Source organism: Aquarana catesbeiana, linkage group LG06 (genome assembly GCF_042186555.1).
Source record: "Aquarana catesbeiana isolate 2022-GZ linkage group LG06, ASM4218655v1, whole genome shotgun sequence".
Classification (NCBI taxonomy): Eukaryota; Metazoa; Chordata; class Amphibia; order Anura; family Ranidae; genus Aquarana; species Aquarana catesbeiana.
In genome coordinates, this window is record NC_133329.1 from 145,588,869 (window position 1) to 145,610,523 (window position 21,655).

At 44.3% G+C, this 21,655-nt stretch overlaps 1 protein-coding gene across 2 annotated transcripts in view; it reads left to right on the forward strand.

Annotated features, from left to right (window-relative positions):
• Positions 1-21,655, forward strand: part of CCZ1 (CCZ1 homolog, vacuolar protein trafficking and biogenesis associated) — a 108,676-nt gene that overhangs the window by 41,261 nt on the left and 45,760 nt on the right. For both annotated transcript variants that reach the window (XM_073591010.1, XM_073591011.1), the window contains exons 9-10: positions 13,855-13,936; positions 15,013-15,074. In XM_073591010.1, coding sequence (XP_073447111.1) covers positions 13,855-13,936; positions 15,013-15,074 — 144 coding nt within the window. The remainder of the gene's footprint in view (positions 1-13,854; positions 13,937-15,012; positions 15,075-21,655) is intronic.

Below are 21,655 nucleotides of genomic sequence, written 5' to 3' on the forward strand. Positions count from 1 at the left end.
GCTTTTAATGACTAGGAAATGAACAGCAGTAAGCCCCTGTTCACACCGATGTGACTTGTCATAAGATTTGACTGTTCCAAAATGCATGACAAGCCGCACCCTATTGTCGGCAATGAAACCGCTCAAATCGGTGCAACGCCAACTTTGCGGTGCCGCAATTTGAAAAACAGGTTCCTGCACTATTTTTGGCAGTTTCAGGTACGACTTGCATAGAGATCTGTGCATGAAGTGGCACAGATGTTAGCCAAGTAGCACCTGAAATCACGCTGACTTGCTGCTTTGAAGTGAAGTGGCACGATTTCAAGGTAGCATCAATGTGAACCAGGGCTAAATCATAAAGCTGAACTAAATTCATTGATTAAACCGTTTAAAAAAACACAGGTACGTTCCCGGAATGCCAGGATTGCTAACAGTCACATGTCCTTGTGTCCTCAACCAAACTGTCAAACCAACAAATGGCTGGATTACAGAAGCAGCTTCCTTGGCTGTAAAGTATAGGAGGGTTTTAAAACGTTTTAAACCGCGGATGTTGTAAAAAAAAAAAAAAAAAACACCTGCAAGTAAAAATCGCATAATGTGCTAGTATGCAAAGCATATTAGCACATTATGAAATGCTCACCTTGAGGCCGGGTTCACACCTATGCGAATTAGATGCGGTTTTCCCCGCATCCAATTCACATAGCAGGAGAATGTGACTGGCTCCCTATGGAGCCGGTTCACATATCTCCATTGCGGCTGCGGAGCGCACTGCACAGAAACTCTGTGCGTCTTTGGCTCCGTTTCAGGGCCGAATTCAGGCATAGATTCTGCCCTGATTCGTCCCTGAAACGGGGAACAGGGACGCACAGCGCTCCTGTGCAATCCACAGCCGGTTCCAGTGTGAACCGAGCCTGAAACAAAGCCCTCCAGCGGGGTTTACCACTGCTTTGATTATGCTTTAATGCTGTCAGCAGATCTGCCTCTAAAAACTCAGCAGTGTCTAAAAATGGAGAGCAACTGAGCATGTGCAGAGCAGGGTGAAAGTTTATTGCTGAATTGTAAACTGTAGCAGATCACTTATTTTTAGGCCCCTTTCACACTTGTACGACCTGAAAGTCGCGCAAATGTGACGCGACTTAAAGCAATGCCTGTGTGATCTTGAGGTCTGTGGACCTCAAGTCGCATCAAAGTATGGCCAAAGTAGTGCAGGGACTACTTTGAAGTCGCTGCAACTTGAAGTTGCACTGATATGAACAGTACTCATTGGAAGTCATGGGATACGACTCGCCATGCGACTTTGCAGTCCAAAATCGCAGGACAAGTCGCACAAGTGTGAAAGGGGCCTTAATGTTTTGCAAAGCTATACCTACAAAAGGTGCCAGCCTGAAGTGATCTAGCAGGACTTAATTTTCCGACGAAAGTTCCACTTTAAGGTGGAACTAAATCTATCGATTTTAAAGCAGAAAGTAAGGCAAAAAATACCCACCTATGCTGCAACAGTCAGACTCCTGTAAGGTCCCCTGATGGTGCCGGCATCTTCTCCCTGGCTTATTCTTGGCACCAGTCTTCGGCCATCTTGATTGGCTAGCGTAGTCTCATGTTTATTATTTTTAAAGAAAAAAAAAAGTCATACTTGCCTGCTCTGTGTAATGGTTTTGCACAGAGCAGCATGGATCCTCCTCTCGGGTCTTTCTACTTCGGCACTCCTGGTCCCTCCCTCCTGTTGAGTGCCCCTACAATAAGCAGCTTGCTATGGGGGCACCCCAGCTGAGCCGCAGCTCTGTGTGTCCATTCAGACACGGAGCTGCGGTTTGGCCTCGCCCCCTCTCTATCCTAATTGGCTAATTGACTTTGACAGCAGCGGGAGCCAATGGTGATGCGAGGGAGTGATCCCAGATGGCCGAGGCATTTGTGCACATCACTGGATAGAGATGGGGCTCAGGTAGTATTAGAGGGGCTGAGGGGGGCTGCTGCACACTGAAGGTTTTTTTATCTTAATGCGTAGAATGCATTAAGACAAAAAACCTTCTGCCTTTACAACCAATTTAAGAATGGGCTGCAGTAGATTACATTTTTGTTTTGGGGGTTTGATACCACTTTAAAGTCCAGTGGGGTAAACAGTTGAAATTAGTAAACCCTAGTGTTCTCTCTAGTTTCTCTTTAGTCCGCTTTCCACATTAAGTAGAACTATAGACAAAACTTTTTTTTAAATTTTGGACAGAGTAAGGCTTCATTTACAATATGACATTCCGGATCGCGGGCAGAATCGCCGTGATCCTGCCCACAATTCTGAATCGCCGAAAAATGCGGGGCACCCTTGCGATCCGTGTTAAAAAAACAACAAAAAACTGGGGGTTGCAAGAGCATCCCACAATTTGGGGTGATTCGTTATTGTGGGCAGAATCGTGGCTATCCAGAATGCCATAGTGTGAACAGAGCCTAAGGGAGGATTATAACACCTGTAAGGTTTATTTTTGCAATCTGTGTCACATTGGGGATATTTACCTTCACTTCCTGTTCCATAGCCAAAACAGGAAGTGAAGAAATGCCTGAAAATTAAGAGATTATCTTGGGGGGCCCCAGGTCACCAGCATTAGTGTCATCATTGGAAGATTCCCCCTCTGTTAGTTTTCTGGGGACAACCCAAAATTTGGGATTTTGTTTTACTTTCACTTTCAATGATAATGGTAAACAGGAGAAATAGGGTGAATGGATACAGACAGCAATAAAAACTGACAGGGATTCTAATCCCTCTCCACTCTACCCAAAACGTAAAAAAAAGTTTTGCCTTTCGATATACTTTAATGTCTCGGTATACTTTATATGATAAAAAAAATATCTCTGCTTCAGTGTTGTGTAAGATATCCAGGCCATCCTTTTCTTTTAGAATAGGAAATATTGGGGAAACCAGTCCTTGTGTCCTTGTCGGTCAAGCTGTCATCGCTAGCCTCTTTGCTCTGCCATTCCTTGTTAACACTCGGTACTATAGTTGTCTGGCTTCAGTTTCAGATTGTAGATATCTTGCTCACATTACAAGACATGCTATACTGTCTCATTTACATGCTCTATTAAGATATAAATACATGTGCAAGTAGTTTGCCTTGTCTGAGAATCACTTTTAAAATTACTAATAAACCTGACATCCTCCAAGATTTTACCTGCATTGTTATCCATTCATGCTATTTCTCATTTTCCTAATTCTTACCTGTAGCCAATAGTACCTTCAAGGCCATTGATTTATATTACAGGTACATTCTACTATTATAGTGCTATTTTTTTTTTTATGAACAGCATACAGCTGTTCTAGTTGGCTATCATCACTACAGTGTATGGAAACAATGGCTTCCATGGAGCACTGATACAACTTTAATTACATTTTACTGCTACAGTAAATACTGCATTTATATAACCAGGGCATCTCTGCCCTGATCACCGTGGTCAAAGTGCCTCCCTCTGTGATAGTTTGCCTGCTCTCTGCTCTCCTCTCCCCCCCCCCCCCCCCTCCTTGCTCCCTGTCAGCGTCCTCTGTCTGTCTCTGGTCTGGCCCCGCCCCGCCGCTATTATTTTAATATTACAATCTTAAATTTGTCAGTGCTAGCCTCACTATTAGAGGTATGCATAGCATAATGTGTAAGTTGTATTTAAAAACGAGCATTGTAAATACTGATATCAGCTGTCTGGAGGCCGGTCACGTGACTCGCAGCCGCTTTCCAGCTCCGATGGGTGGCTTCTGCGGAGGAGACGAGCAGCCCCGTGATCTCCCTCTGACATCAGAGGAAGATCAGGGCCCCTTCCACAGAAGACATCTATCAGAGCTGGAAAGCGGCCTTGAGTGATGTGACCGGCCTGAAGACAGCTGATATTTAGTATTTACACTGCTCATTTTTAAATACAACTTACACAGTGTGCTATGCCAGCCTCTAACAGAGGGGCTGTCATAGGCTTATAATCATTAACAACCACTTTAAGTGATTAAACCTACCTCGCCATAAACTATCTGGTTATACTGTCAAATTTCTGTGAGCTATTCTTTGATCCAGACACCCCTACAAGAAAGCACAGCCAACACCCAGGCCTCTACATAAGCACACTCAGAGCTTAATTAGATATGCCCTCAGTCTGCTCATTGACCAGAGAAGGAGCATCTGCACACTGATGACTTATTTTTCTGTTCTCTGCTCCTGTCAGCATGTGTAGTGTAAGCGCATGTGCAAGCAGCAGTGCCTGATTGACTGCCAGTGATCACCTTTCCCGTCCCAATCTTAGTTTCTTAATCGTGTATCACGGGACACAGAGCCATAGTAGTTACTATGTGGCTTATAGGTCACCTTCAGGTGATGGAAACTGGCACACCCTAAGACAGGAAGTCCACTCCCTATATAACCCCTCCCCACTACTGGGAGTACCTCAGTTTTTTTTGCCAGTGTCTTAGGTGTTGGTCACGAGTAAAGATGTGCTGTGCTGAGCTCCACTGGAAGATTACTTTTGCTGGGGCAAGCTATGCAACCGGATCCATTCAAAGTGTCTTTTCTAGGCCGAATTGAATGGTACCCGGGCCTCCTGTCCGAAGAAACGAGGTTTTGCCTGTAAGGCTTCTCCTTTTAGAGAGATGGACCCCGGGATCCAGTGCTTTGGTGTTTTCAGCCATAAAGTTTTTACTGGAGGGGTGCTTTACAGGTCCAGTAGTGTGGGTTCCCCGAGGGTCCCCGGTTCCTGAAGGTTTTGTAATGGAGCCCACCATGAGGGGTGAAGATTGGGTCTGTTGGTTTTACCACAGAAATCCCTGCGGTGGGAAAGGTAAATGGAGGTTTCTAAGGAGTTTTAAAATTTTCTCATGAAATGACTCCTTTAAAAGGAAAAAAAAAAGTATATGTTGTCATGCCTAAGAGTCACCACTGGGGGGCTGTATAGAGCACGTACCTTGTCATGCTTTCCTCAAAGATCACGCTGTGCAGCAGAAGCAGCAGGCTTCCCTCTGGCGAGCAGCTCAGACCTCCGGTAAGATTGGGGGGGATTTTCTTCCACTAATCGCCCCCCACCTGGACAAAGCTCTCCCCCTCTCCCTGGATGGGGGAAGCCAAAACGATCGGTGATGCCGCTCCGTTTCTTTCACCGCCCCTGCATGGCGGCTTGTCACAGGACTCCTCCTCAACACCCAAGCCCCCATACACACGCGCCGCTCCCATCGTATCGGAGGCCCGCGCTCGCGCTGGAAAACCCTCTTTTGAAAAGAGAGGGGGGGCGCAATGTGACAGAAGGAGCGGGGCTTAGCGCAGCGTTAGCGTGCAGCAATGTCCAGCGCGGGAGTGTGTTTAAAAGCTCAATTTTTGCTGGCTGCAGATGTCGGCGAGACACGAGCAAAAGGGGCATGTAAAGAGGTTGGTGGCACAGGCATTCTCTTGGCACATTTACTAATAGCATCAGGCTGAGCGTTAATAGCAGTGGCATTGGCTGGACTATTGCTCAAGCAGTGGATGCGATTTCTTCTGGTAGTACCTCTGCATTTGTGCGTCAGCTATGGTCAGAAGGGGGGCTAGAAACACCCCAAAAAAGGGCTCAAGAGGGACTCCTTCAAGCTCAAAAGAGCCTAGAACCATCTTTAAAAAAATGGCATCCTCCCCTGGCAGATCTGAAGTGGCTGGTCAGAGTGAGCCATCTGGGCCGTTGGTTTCCAGCACTGCAGCCCCTGTCTGTTACTGAAGAGGTTTTTTTCCTCAACCATACTGGGGTTGGAGCAGAGAATAGCTGCTTTAATCACATTGCAGAATGGGGCTAAGCACGATAGGTCCCCTTTGTGATGGAAATCACTGTTGGGCGCAGGGTGACTAAGAAAAGAATGAACCCTTAGAATATGATTGGATTACTTAAAATGGGACAGTAATATTTATCCACAATATCTCCCAGGATATATGTAAAGACTATTCTTTGTTTGTTTGATTCTGAACTCCGCATGTTAGTTGAGAGAGCTGATCACATTGGCTTCTAGAACTGGGTAGGAGCCGGACAGCCTACTCATACTATAGTTTGTTGTCCACTAGGCTGAGGAGGGGGGGGGGATCACTGTTTGTATTGTTAATTGTAGATAGCTCCTGCTATTGTGAGAAGGTGTTCTGTGTGTATATTAATGTGTGAAGCTCGGTGACAACAAGTCTGACCTGTAGTGAAATCCTGATTAACTATACAATGCCCAGGAGGGCACGGAGTCACATCGGCTGCTTTAAGGGGTTAGTTAATTAGTTCATGTTAATTCTGTTTCTGGTTACAGTTGTATTGTTAGAGTAATATGAGCAGGAGGAGGTACCTCCTCTTCTACTGTATATAAGACTGTATTCTGGTTCTAATAAGAAAGAGTCTGATTCCTGTTTGACCCTCCGTACAGAGCCTCGTCTCATACTTGGGGGGGCTTTAACCCCTTTCATACTCGGGGTGTCGTTATAATTGGTGGGAAGCAGCGGTATGATTCCCACCCAGAAGGACATCTACAAGAGGACACAGGCCAATGGAAGCACAGTATGAACGGCTAAAGCGCTCTACCCTCAAGGATTTACTGGAGAACTGGGGCCGACCGGCCAACAATCGTAAGAAGAGGGACACTATCGCAGAACTAGTCGAAATGGATACAAATTTCATTGAAACAGAAGGGGAGATTGATGAGTACCTTGCCGATTTTGAACGGCAATGTGCCCTACACCGGGTGCCCACAGAGGAAAGGGTTACCATTTTGTCTGGGAAATTGGCCGGCCGGGCCAGTGAAGCGTTTAGGGCCATCCCAGATGAGGAGATTATGAACTATGGGCTGGTAAAAGAAGCATTTTTGGCCAGGTATGCCGTCACACCGGAGGCGGTTCCGAGAGACGAGCAAGCAGACTGGAGACTGATATACCGAGTGGGCATGCTGCCTACACGGCACGGCATCCCACTGGGTCGCTGGATGCCAAGCAGTATCCGGGGAAGAGGTGCTGCAGCTGTTCCTGCTGGAGCACTTCTTTGACAAGCTGTCCCCAGTAGTCAGAGAGTGGGTCTGGGACCGAAAACCTTTCACCTTGCCTAAAGCAGCTCGCCTGATGGACGAATACACAGACGCCCGCAAACTGGATAACCATGTGGTCAAGACAACAGCTCGGGTGGATTATCGATCAGCGGCACACCCTCCAGCTGGTGCCTATCAACCACAGTCATACCACCCTACAGCACCACCTCCAGTGGGCACTTATTCTCAGCAGCCCAGGTTCAACTCCCAGGACTACTCACAACCCATCGGGTGTTTCGGGTGTAAACAGCTAGGGCACAAAAGCCAGACTGTCCGTTGAATCCAGCCAGGCAGTCCCATTCGTGGAGAAAGCCAGCAGGGGGGAATCCCCGCACACCCATGCCTGCGGCTGACTGCGTTGAGGAGGAAGAACATTGGGGGGTCCTGCACGCGGCTGATCCAGTACAAACAGCTAACCAGGACAACAGGCAGACTGTCCAGGTTAATGGAAAGGTAGCCAATGGCCTACGTGATACTGGCGCCACCATGACCCTACTACAGAAGAACATCATCCCTGGGAGTCAACACAAATGCACTACTCTAGGGCTATTAGTGCTCCGTGGGCAGTGCATCACTAAGCCTCCATGGCTTAAATCTGCAAGGCCACAACTTGATCTTCAATACATACATTTACCAGATTCTATCAGGTGAATGTAAAAAGGCATGAGGATATCGCCTTTGGAGCGTAGTGTACTGCAGGCAGCAGTATAACTCTTCTAGTCTCATGTTGCCCTAATTCTGTGTCTTCCTCCCCTCAGTTGGCATTGCTATGGGACATCCCACATAGTAACTACTATGGCTCTGTGTCCCGTGATGTACCATTAAATAAAATAGGATTTTTATAACAGCTGTTATTTTTTACAGCTGTAAAATCCTTTTCTTTTGAAGTACATCACAGGACATAGAGGTCCTGCCCCTCTTTCTAGTATACACGTGTATTGCTTTGCTACAAAACTGAGGTACTCCCGGTATGGGAGGGGTTCTATAGGGCGACAACTTCCTGTTTAGGGTGTGCCAGTGTCCAGCACCTGAAGGTGACCTGTAACTACTATGGATCTGTGTCCTGTGATGTACTTCAAAAGAAAAGGATTTTACAGGTAAGCTTTTGTAAAAATCCTATTTTATCCTCCTAAAAAGTTTTCAACACTTTATCCTATGGAGGAAAAATTGAATAAAAAATGGGAAATTCCAGCAATTGATGCTGCCATATCCTCTGTCAATAAAAGTTTAACTTGTCCGGTAGACAATGCTCAAATGCTTAATTATCCAACGGCAGGTTCAGTAACTCAGCCTGCGCAGGCAGCATTTGGTGTATGTCAATCCTTGAGAGTCCAGTTTAAACAGGTGCTCAAGATTATTCCTGATCAACAGACCCAAGAGTTGGCCAAGCTACCAGGGGCATTATGTTTTGCAATAGACGCTATGAGAGATTCTATTCTCCAGGCCTCACGCCTTACGATTGGGCTGGTGCATATGTGTAGAATACTATGGTTGGAAAATTGGTCAGCCGAAGCGCCATGCAAAAAGCTCCTGGCTAGTTTTCCCTTTCGCGGTGAACGGCTGTTTGGGGATGATCTGGATAAATACATCCAATTTCTAATGGGAAGAGTTCCCCTCTGCCAGTTAGGAAAAGGAGTAAGCGTATTTCATTTAAACAAGCTTCTTTTCCAGTGCCAGGGGATCAGCCTCCAGGCAGTCTCGACGGCCTCCACCATCAAGTTCAAGAGGTAAACCTCAGGGTCAACCCCAGGGACAAAAAAGGTCTTGGGAAATAAATCTATAAAACCAAGTACTAAGGCCTCCTTATGAAGGGGCGCCCCCCGCTCGCTCAAATGGGGGGAAGACTTCTGCAGTACTCAAGGATCTGGCAGGAAGAGTGTCGAGACAAATGGGTGGCTTCCTCAATAACTCTGGGGTACAAACTAGAGTTCTGAGAGTCCCCATCTCCTCGTTTTCTCAGATCAAACGTTCCCAAGGATCCAGGGAAAAAGAAGTCTCTCTTTCAAGCACTGGACCATCTTTTGTCTCAAAAGGTGATATCGGTGGTCCCCATGAAAGAGCAGGGATTGGGGTTTTAATCAAACCTTTTCACGGTGCCAAAACCAAATGGGGATGTCAGACCCATTCTAGATCTCAAAGATCTAAACCGTTTTTTGATTATCCGCTCTTTTCGCATGGAGTCAATCCGATCAGTAGTCTCCATTCTACAAGGTGGAGAACTTCTAGCGTCAATCGACATCAAGGATGCTTACCTCCATGTACCTATTTTTCCCCGCTCACCAGAAATATCTACACTTCGAGATAGAAAATCTTCATTTTCAGTTTGTAGCTCTGCCTTTCGATCCTGGCTCCTCCTCTAGCCAGATTAAGGGCTCAAGGTATAACTATTCTAGTTTACATAGACTATCTGCTCTTGATAGACCAGTCGGTAGCCCTCTTAGACCAGAGTTTGGTCACCACAGTCAGCTACCTGGAATACCTAGGTTGGATTCTCAACCTAGAAAAATCTTCCTTAAAACCATCAAGGAGATTGGAATACTTGGGTCTGATCATAGATACAGCTCAGAAGAGGGTGTTCTTGCCCCAGGAAAAGATCAGTGCCATAAGGGAACTGATTCAGGTGGTCAAGGCAAAGTAGAATCCTTCTATTCGACTGTGCATGAGATTGTTGGGAAAGATGGTGGCTTCATTCGAGGCCGTTCCTTATGCTCAATTTCTTTCAAGACTACTGCAAAACAGTATCCTATCAGCTTGGAACAAGAAGGTCCAAGCTCTAGACTTCCCAATGCGTTTGTCTCCAAAGGTGCTCCAAAGTCTCAGTTGATGGTTGATAGCCAAGAATCTGCAGAAGGCAAAATCCTTCCTACCAGTTACCTGGAAGGTGGTAACAACAGATGCCAGCTTTTCAGGTTGGGGAGCAGTCCTGGAAAAAGCGACTGTCCAAGGGAAATGGTCCAGTTCAGAAATGACCTTGCCCATCAATATTCTAGAGATTCGGGCAGCATGCCTGGCCCTGAGGGCCTGGACGTTCAAGCTACGGAATTGTCCTGTCAGGATCCAATCCGACAGTGCCACAGCAGTGGCCTATATCAATCACCAAGGGGGCACGAGAAGTCGTGCGGCCCAGAGAGAGGTGAATCATATCCTAACTTGGCCAGAAAACAATATACCTTGCCTATCGGCAGTCTTCATTCCAGGAATAGAGAACTGGGAGGCGGACTACTTGAGTTGCCAGCAGTTGTTCCCGGGAGAATGGTCTCTTCACCCCGACATCTTTCTGACAATATGTCAAAATGGAGAATTCCGAACATGGATCTGTTTGCATCCAGGTTCAACAAAAAGATCTTCAACTTTGTGTCAAGAACAAAAGATCTGCTGGCATGCTGGACAGATGCCTTGGTATTCCCGTGGAATCAGTTTTCACTGATTTATGCATTCCATCCTGTTCTGTTGCTTCCACGACTTCTTTGCAGGATCAAGCAGGAAGGGAAGTCTGTGATTCTTGTGGCCCAGGAGATCTTGGTATGCAGAGATTGTAAAGATGGCGGTAGGGGTCCCATGGACCCTACCACCACGTCCAGCCCTTCTCTCGCAAGGTCCGGTATTCCATCGTACCTTACAAACGCTAAATTTAACGGTTTGGCTATTGAGACCCACATTCTGAAGAAGCGTGGGCTGTCAGGTTCAGTGGTGTCTACCTTGGTTAATGCAAGGAAGCCGGCCTCCAGAGTCATATATTATAGAGTCTGAAAGGCATGTCTCCTGGTGTGAATCCTTGACTTTCTGCAGATGGGGTTAGAAATGAAGCTGGCCTTGAGTACTATCAAAGGCCAGGTTTCGACCTTGTCGGTATTATTTCAACGACCACTTGTTTCACAGTCTTTGGTTCGTAGCTATATTCGGGGGGTAACTCGGGTTAATCCTCTGGTTAGGTCACCCCTGAACCCTTGGGACTTAAATTTAGTTCTGTCGGCATTACAGAAACAGCCTTTTGAGCCGATACGACCTATTCCCTTGGTCCTCCTGACAAGGAATCTAGTTTTTCTGGTAGCCATATCTTCTGCAAGAAGAGTATCAGAACTGGCTGCTCTTTCTTGTAAAGAGCCATATTTAATTATTCACAAGGATAAGGTTGTATTGTGTCCTCATCCCAATTTTTTACCAAAGGTAGTATCAGGTTTTCATTTAAATCAGGATATTGTTCTGCCTTAATTTTTCCCAGAACCCTGTTCTGTGGAAGAAAAATCACTACATTCTCTTGATGTCGTGAGACCTGTCAAAGTCTACTTGAAGGCGACTGCTCAGATTTGGAAAACGGATGTTTTGTTTGTGTTGCCTGAAGGTCCTAAAAGAGGACAGGCAGCATTGAAATCTACTATTTCTAAATGGATTCGACAATTTATTGTTCAAGCTTATGGTTTAAAGAGGAAAATTCCACCTTTTCAAATTAAAGCGCACTCCACTAGTGCTGTTAGTGCTTCCTGGGCAGTGCATCACCAAGCCTCCATGGCTCAAATCTGCAAGGCTGCAACTTGGTCTTCTGTCCATACATTTACCAGATTCTATCAAGTAGATGTAAAAGGGCATTGAGGACATTGCCTTCGGGTGCAGTGTACTGCAAACAGCAGTATAAGTCCTCTAGTCTCATGGTGCCCTAATTTTGTTGTGTCTCCCTTCAGTTGGCATTGCTCTGGGACACCCCACATAGTAAGTACTATGGCTCTGTGTCCCGTAATGTACGATTAAGAAAATAGGATTTTTATAACAGCTTACCTGTAAAATCCTTTTCTTTTAAGTACATCACGAGACACAGAGGTCCTCCCCTTCTCTCTGGTATACACGTGTATTGCTTTGCTACAAAAACTGAGTTACTCCCAGTAGTGGGAGGGGCTATATAGGGAGTGGACTCCTGCCTTAGGGTGTGCCAGTGTCCATCACTTGAAGGTGGCCTATAACCCACATAGTAACTACTATGGCTCTGTGTCCTGTGATGTACTTCAAAGAAAAGCATTTTACAGGTAAGCTGTTATAAAAATCCTATTACTTCTGGTTTCAGGAGGCTGATACTAAGATAAGTTTAGGTACTTCAACTAGTTGCATAAAAAAAACAACAAATAACTTGATTTTATGGTGGTTGTAAAGTCTCATGTTTGTTATTTTTCTCTAAAAAAAAAAAAAAAAAAAAAAAAAACCTGTTATACTTACCTGCTCTGTGCAGTGGATTTGCACAGAGCAGCCCAGATCCTCCTCTTCTTCGGTCCCTCTTCGGTGCTCCTTGCCCTTCCCTCATGTTGAGTGCCCCCACAGCAAGCAGCTGGGGCACCTGAACCGCAGCTGTGTATGTCCATTCAGACACGGACCTGCCCAGCCTTTCTCTCTTCATTGGCTGACTGACTTTTTGATTGACAGCAGCGGGAGCCAATGGCACCTTGCTGCTGTCTCAGCCAATGAGGAGGGGGAGTCCCGGACAGCCGAGTTTCTTGTGCAACATCGCTGGATCTAGATAGAGCTCAGGTAAGTATTAGAGGGGCTGCTGCACACAAAAGGCTTTAGGATAAAAAACCTTCTGACTTTACAATCACTTTAAGCCATTTTAATGAATACTTACGGTAACTGCATTCATTTTAATAATATCTACCCGAACTTCAGATTCAATACTGCACCATAGAATTGGCTGCTTCACTGGCTGATTCTGATACCATACATGACTAAGGTTAGATTTAGACATGCATCTAAATCTCCCTTTTCTCTAAGGCTTGATCCACGTTCGAATCGCGGTTGGCAGGTGGCAAAAACAAGTCCCACCCGTGCATTTTTGCTGTCCCCCCAACCACACGTCTAAATGAAAGCTAATGGATACAAGAGTACTTTTCATACTTTCTTCTTCTGAGATCAGCTCCACTTAGGTGGCGGTTTTTAAACTAGCTGGATAATGTCAAGGTACAATAACCTGTGTCTCCAACCACCAAAAATGCTTGTTATCCCCCTGTAGGTATGTCAGAAAAAGCCCTGGCTTCATAGCCGAGAGCGTCTCTTGAGCATTTTAGAATGTTTGTTTTTATAGCCATCCTAAAGTCTTAATGGAAAAGTATAAGCTAGAGCTGCAAAATTAATCGTTAAAAAATTGTGATCTTGATTCAACCCCCCTGACGATCTCTATTGCAGAGTTTGCCGATTCTTTCATATAACAAGTGGAGAGACTTATCTGCTCACTCAGCTGTCAGAAGAAAACATGCCAAGTTTTTAACATGAAACATTGTAACTAACGCTTCCTTCTTAGATCAAAGGGATAAACTTCTGTGTATAAAGAAAAAATACAGGCAGTCTGCCAAGTTTTTAACAATGTGTAAATGCAGGAAGTTTAACCACTTAAAGTCTAAATCTTTTTCTGACACTTGTTTCTTAAGTTAAAATCAGTATTTTTTGCTAGAAAATTACTTGGAACCCCCAAACATTATATATATTTTAGCAGAGACCCTAGGGAATAAAATGTCAATTGCTGCAATATTTTATGTCACACTGTATTTGCCCAGTGGTCTTTCAAACGCAGTTTTTTTGGAAAAAAATACACTTCAATGAATTAAAAAAAAAAAAAAAACGAAACAGTAAAGTTAGCCCAATTTTTTTTTTGTTTTAATGTGAAAGATGATGTTACGCCGCGAGAATCGTGAGAGAATCGTGATCTATCTTCTAAGCAAAAAAAACGTGATTCTCATTTTAGCCAGAATCGTGCAGCTCTAGTATAAGTATTAATCGCTGGACTGCCACAGTTTTCCATTTTTCTGGGTACTGGTACTTTCACGCTGTAATGAGACTTTTTTTCTAATAAGTGTTTTCTGTTGCAGGAGTGGTCTGGAACAAGAAGACATGAGAATATTGTACAAATATCTCACTACATCACTCTTCCCCAGATACATCGAGCCAGAGGTAAGAACAAACAGGGACCTAGCAGACCTTACAGTAAACCTGTCATGAGAGATATTGGGGTTACCATTGCGGACTTCTTCCTGAAAATGCTAGTTGTCTAGCTGTTATGCTGACTTTGAAGCTAAATTCACCTTTAAATATTAATAAATAGACATATTTTTGCAGGTAAAAAAATGTGCATTTAGTATTTTTTTTATTTTATTTTTTTGTACACAGGAGCCTGCAAAGTATTGCACCCGCAATCAGTGAATCGTAGGTGCAATATTGGTCTCCTGAACTCTCCCTCCAGCTTTCTGCCTGTAGCAATGTGCATGCTAGAAAACTGGAGGAATATTCAAAAGACTATGAGTATGCTGATCAGGCACCTGTAGTCCATTGAAAACCACAACCTGCCTGTCGCGGTGGAAAATGGGGCTTGTAGTCTATTCATTCACTGTGAATGAATGATGCTTCTATGCAGGCAGAGCCCCACATATCTGCGCTGATATTAAACAGTAGTTGTTGGGGGGGGAGGAACCCCTGCCCACTGTCACAAAGGGGGGCTCTGAGGGTGAGGGTGTTCGGTCCTTAGCAATATGTTACAAGTTACAACCTAAATACAGGTGTACCATGTTCCTTTTAATATATTATCAGTTGACGAGTTTTTAAATGTATGCAGATCAGGATATCTGCCTATTTATTCAAAACCTGTCCCCATATAATTTCTGCGTGAGATACAGCTTGTGCTGGAGGTGCACTGCTTTCTCACCGTTTCATAATCATAAAAATGCATTTTGTGAGTGGCCACAATTTACATGTTTATGCACCAAATGGTTAAACATTCCTTTCTGCCTATAATGTAACTGCACTGATGCTAACCACCCGACATATTCTCCATTTTGGGGCTAGGTAAATGTGTAATATTTTTTGGGATGAGTCCTGTTTAATTCCACTCGCATTTAATACTCTAGTGCTACAAGTGGTGTTATACTTGGTTTATTCAGTTCTGTGTTTTATGCACTCTGTCAGATTAATTTGTTTTATTACTGCATTTTTTGCAACATGTGTCTGCTTTGAATGATTATTTAACTTTTTAGCTAGCTGGAAGAGATTCTCCCATACGTCCTGAGATGCCTGGAAATCTACAGCACTATGGAAGGTAAAACTGTTACTATAATTTAGATGCATAAACTAGATCTGGTGTCCAGATACTTTTAAAAATGAACACCAGGCAAACCGCTAAATACACAGATGAAATGCACTTATTGAGAGCTGTTTTACCTGCCTGAATCTTTGTATTTTTGCTCATTCAGCTCTGAGATTTACACAGCTCCGCTATAAAGCGCATTCTTCTCTGGCAGGACAGAAAACCTTAATTTTCTGTACTGCAGCTTTGTCACATTTACAAGACTTGCCCCTCTCTAAGCCTGTGATTGAACAATAAATTAGAAAACACATGCTGATGAGCTCATCCCTCTGTCATTAAGGAATTAAAGAATTTCTTTCCTACAACCACAGGTTGCAGGAAAGGAATTTGCACGATTCCCCATCAACATAGACAGTGCTGACGAGAATCCCCCCTGCCGAGACTTTGTCTGCTCCCGAAGGGGGGGGAAGTTGTGCCCGCAGGAGAAGACCGTGATTATTGCTAGCAGCTATAGCAGCCGCTAGCGATATTCGCAAGTAAAATCCGGCAGGTTGGTTGTATCCAAATTGATCGATTCAGCCTGCTCATACTCCGTTCGAATCTTGACTGGTTCCTGCTAAACTAGACGATATTCGAACAGTCTTTGGCTGGCCTTACATCCCTCCTGCTTATCGGCATGTTCCTGGTTAGTACGTAAGCCTTGTAGCACAGCTGATTGGCCCATTGTGCTGGGTCTTCCTCTCCTAGTCTGAGCTGCGCTTAAAAAAAGCTTATCAATTTAGATAAAATGATAATATGATTGTCATTGTTTTATTCATGTGGATGCTAATCTGAGATAAAATGTATGTTAATGTGTTAAAAGAGAAGTGGGGGAATCCAAAAAAACAAACATACATACCGTATATACTCGAGTATAAGTCGAGATTTTCAGCCCTTTTTTTGGGCTGAAAGTGCCCCCCTCAACTTATTCTCGAGTCACCGCCGTCTGCCTACATGATCAGCGTGTCATGCAGGCAGACGGCGGCCAGCGTGTGCTATTACTATTTGGTGGCCAATTACTGTTCAAAAGCCGCGCCTTCTCCTCGTCTGTGATAGGCAGAAAACTCCATTTCCCAGCAGTCAGTGTACAGCCTATCACGGACATTCTCTCATCCTCATCTGTGGTATGAGGATGAGAGAAGGTCCGTGATAGGCTGACTGCTGGGAAACGGAGTTTTCTGCCTATCACGGACGAGGAGGAGGCGCGGCTTTTGAACAGTGAATGGCCGCCGAATAGTAATAGCACACGCTGATTGGTGCAGAGCGGCACACGGAGGCATGCACAAGACACAGGTAGGATGCACACATGCAGATATACACATGCAGATATACACATGCACATATACACATGCACATATACACATGCACATATACACATGCACATATACACATGACACAGGTACAGGACACATACACATGACACAGGTACAGGACACATGCACATATACACAGGTACAGGACACATGCACATATACACATGACACAGGTACAGGACACATGCACATTTACACAGGAACAGGACTCATGCACATTTACACAGGACTCATGCACATTCACACAGGACTCATGCACATTTACACAGGACTCATGCACATTTACACAGGACTCATGCACATTTACACAGGACTCATGCACATTTACACAGGACTCATGCACATTTACACAGGACTCATGCACATTTACACAGGACTCATGCACATTCACACAGGACTCATGCACATTCACACAGGACTCATGCACATTTACACAGGACTCATGCACATTTACACAGGACACATGGCACATTTACACAGGACACATGGCACATTTACACAGGACACATGACACATTTACACAGGAGACATGACACATTTACACAGGAGACATGACACATTTACATATACACATGACACATTTACATATACACAGGACACAGGCACATATACACAGGACACAGGCACATATACACAGGACACAGGCACATATACACAGGACACAGGCACATATACACAGGACACAGGACACATATACACAGGACACATATACACAGGACACATATACACAGGTCACATGACACATATACACAGGACACATGACACATATACACAGGACACATGACACATATACACAGGACACATGACACATATACACAGGACACATGCACAGGACACATGCACAGGACACATATGCACAGGACACATATGCACAGGACACATATGCACAGGACACATATGCACAGGACACATGCACAGGACACAGGCAGGTATACAGCTGCAGATGGGCATTGTTGACCCTCTTTTTCCACTTACAGTAGCTGCTGCATTTCTCACCCTCGTCTTATGCTCGGGTCAATACGTTTTTCCCATTTTTTTTTTGTGGTAAATTAGGGCCTGGACTTATACTCGAGACTCAAGTATATACGGTACTCACCTAGATTCCTGCAGCATGGATAAGATGCTGCAGCTGTCCCCTGCTGGCTCTACACTGAGAACTGAGCGGTCAGACTGCTGATCGCTTAGTTCTTCGGTCCACTCTGAGCAGAGAGCATTGATTGTCAGTCACTGCTCTGTGCTCTGCCCCTCCAGCACTCACTGCCGTGCCAGATGGTAGAGGGTGTGCGAGCTGCTGGCTCAGGCTCTCAGCTGCTCTCTGACATTGTCGGATCTCTTCAGAACCTGGACCGGCTCTATCTGACGTCCTTTAGCCCACTGTCTGCTGAATCTGGGTCACAGGGGTGCAGAATTAAGTGCACTCCTGTGATCCATGGGAGAAGTATGGCCAAAAGAGGTTTGGCCAAACTTTTTTAAATGATGAGGTTTCCACTATTATTTACAAAGAAGCCAAAAAAAGTAGGGGCCTCTCTCTGTTTATACATACATTGGTTCAGTTCATTAGGGTAAGGTGCTGTCACTTTCTTCTCTTTTTTTTTTTTTTTTTTTTTTGTGGTGAAAAGCCACTTTAAAATACCGCCTGTGAAATTGTTGACCTGACCAAACTGCATAATGGTGCATATAAATTTTCTTGAATCCAGTAATAATACTGAGATACAAAAGTAGCATTTTAGTGAGCTAAAAGCTGCGACTTTTAGCTCACTGAATTATAGGTGATCACCAAGGGCAGGGAGACATTTTAATAAAAGCTAAAGCAGAACTTACTATGCCTATCGGTGTTTACATTGTTACCAGATAACGTGCTTGCTTGTTTGTGAATACAGTGGGGCAAAAAAGTATTTAGTCAGACACCAACTGTGCAAGTTCTCCCACTTAAAAAGATGAGAGAGGCCTGTAATTGTCATCATAGGTATACCTCAACTATGACAGACAAAATGTGAAAACAAATCCAGACAATCACATTGTCTGATTTGGAAAGGATTTATTTGCAAATTATGATGGAAAATAAGTATTTTGTCAATATCAATAGTTCATCTCAATACTTTGTTATATATCCTTTGTTGGCAATGACAAAGGTCAAACGTTTTCTGTAAGTCTTCACAAGGTTGTCACACACTGTTGCTGGTATGTTGGCCCATTCCTCCATGCAGATCTCCTCTAGAGCAGTGATGTTTTGGGGCTGTCGCTGGGCAACACGGACTTTCAACTCCCTCCAAAGGTTTTCTATTGGGTTGAGATCTGGAGACTGGCTAGGCCACTCCAGGACCTTGAAATGCTTCTTACGAAGCCACTCCTTCGTTGCCCGGGCGGTGTTTTTGGGATCATTGTCATGCTGAAAGACCCAGCCACGTTTCATCTTCAATGCCCTTGCTGATGGGAAGAGTTTTGCACGATATCTCACGATACATGGCCCCCATTCATTCTTTCATGTACACGGATCAGTCATCCTGTTCCCTGTGCAGAGAAACAGCCTCAAAGCATGATGTTGCCACCCCCATACTTCACAGTAGGTATGGTGTTCTTTGGTTGCAACTCAGCATTCTCTCTCTCCTCCAAATACGAGTTGTGTTTCTACCAAACAGTTCTACTTTTGTTACATTTGACCATATGACATTCTCCCAATCCTCTTCTGGATCATCCAAATGCTCTCTAGCAAACCTCAGACGGGCCCGGACATGTACTGGCTTAAGCAGGGAACACGTCTGGCACTGCAGGATCTGAGTCCCTGGCGGCGTATTGTGTTACTGATGGTAGCCTTTGTTACGTTGGTCCCAGCTCTCTGCAGGTCATTCGCTAGGTCCCACCGTGTGGTTCTGGGATTTTTGCTCACCGTCCTTGTGATCATTTTGACCCCACGGGGTGAGATCTTGCGTTGAGCCCCAGATCGAGGTAGATTATCAGTGGTCTTGTATGTCTTCCATTTTTTAATTATTGCTCCCACAGTTGATTTCTTCACACCAAGCTGCTTGCCTATTGCAGATTCAGTCTTCCCAGCCTGGTGCAGGTCTACAATTTTGTTTCTGGTGTCCCTCGACAGCTCTTTGGTCTTCACCATAGTGAAGTTTGGAGTGTGACTGTTTAAGGTTGTGGACAGGTGTCTTTTATACTGATAACAAGTTCAAACAGGTGCCATTAATGCAGGTAATGAGTGGAGGACAGAGAACCCTCTTAAAGAAGAAGATACAGGTCTGTGAGAGCCAGAAATCTTGCTTGTTTGTAGGTGACCAAATACTTATTTTCCACCATAATTTGCAAATAAATTATTTCAAAAATCAGACAATGTGATTGTCTGAATTTGTTTCCACATTTTGTTTCTCATAGTTGAGGTATACCTATGATGACAATTACAGGCCTCTCTCGTCTTTTTAAGTGGGAGAACTTGCACAATTGGTGGCTGACTAAATACTTTTTTGCCCCACTGTATTGGGCAATACTCACAAAATTGCACTTAGCAACCTGTGCAGATCTTATTATGCTAGTCTGCACTACATAACTTTTTGTCTTTATGTCTGGTGTATGAAAAGAATCTATTCATGTAGGGCACATTTAGACCTGTGCATTTTCACACATTTTAGAGATTGCATCTTTGGGCAAATCAGCTTGTTTTCAGGTGCATTCAGCTTGGCTTTAGTATTCGTTTGAGTCCCTTACTTCCCAGGTGTATTTGACCTACATAGTTACATAGGTTGAAAAAAGACACAAGTACATCTAGTTCAACCCAAAAAAAACCCATACAATTCCATATACACAATCCTATATCGACAGTGGATCCAGAAGAAGGCAAAAAACCCCAGCAAAGCATGATCCAGTTTGCTACAGCACGGGGAAAAATGAATTCCTTATCCCCGAGGGGCAATCGAATATTCCCTGGATCAACTTTACCTATAAATGTTAGTATCAAGCTATATTATGTGCATTTAGGAAAGAATCCAGGTCTTTATTAAAGCAATCTACTGAGCTGGCCAGAACCACCTCTGGAGGGGAGTCTATTACTGTGAAGAAACCTTTCCGTAACCTACAGTTGACCACCTGATCTGTACTGACTTCCTTCTGCGCTGCATCGGCTTGACCAAGTGGCATCATATTATACCACAATTGTTGACGGGGAATTAGGAAAATCTTGAGAAACCTAAATGTCCTTAGTTATTTCCTCCAAAGATAAACTCCCTCAGCTCAAACTTTATCATCCGATATATACAGTTGTATACTCTAAAAATTAGACATCTGTTTGTTTTCCTCTCTGTGATCACAAAGCGAATTTTCTTCATGCTATGTGGTCCTACCCCAAGATACAATTATTCTGGAAGCAGGTGTGCAGATTCATTGAACCTGCTTTAGGCTTGCTTAATTTAAGATGTCCCAAGGCATACCTATTAAGACTTTTTGATTAACTCTCATACCTAAAATGATTAAGGGCGCTGTACTTTTAAACCCCCAAAAAACATTTTACTTTCCTGAAAATAATATCTTCCTCGCATTTTAAGTGGAAACGGCTAATTCTGTTCTTTCCCTTTACCAACACTGCTAGAGGTTCCTCAACAAGTTTTTACAAGCACTGGGGGCTTTGTCCCATTCCCCTCTTGCAGCCTAAATCTAATATGGTTCTCTGAAGACCACAATTTTCTCTCTGTTCATTTCTTTTATGCGATTTATATATAACTGAATGTACTGTCACCACTGTAAGGTCAGCCAAAGACTGTTCGGATCTTGGACGGTTCAGCAGGAACTGGCCAAGATTCGACCCATGTGGGGGCAGGCTGAATTGTACCCAAGTTGATCGATCAACTTTGTTACAACCAGCCTGCCGGATTTACCTGGCGATTTACTGCTAGTGGCTGCTATAGCTGCTTGCAATAATCACTGTCTTCTCACGGCGGGGACAGCCTTCCCTGCCGGGAGAATAAAATGTCTCAGCAGGAGGGATTCCCCTGTCAGCACTGTCGGTGTTGATGGGGGAATCGTGCAAATTTCCGTGGTTGCAGGAAAGACATTTCTGTATTACATTCCTGTAATACTGACACATAATCACACACATAGGTTGGACTTGATGGACTTGTGTCTTTTTTCAACCTCACCTACTATGTAACTATATGTAACATTTGCACCATCTATGGCCTGCCTAACCGCGATATTTTCTGCTTATGTATTCGAAAGGACATTAAACTAAACTATATTGTTTTCAGT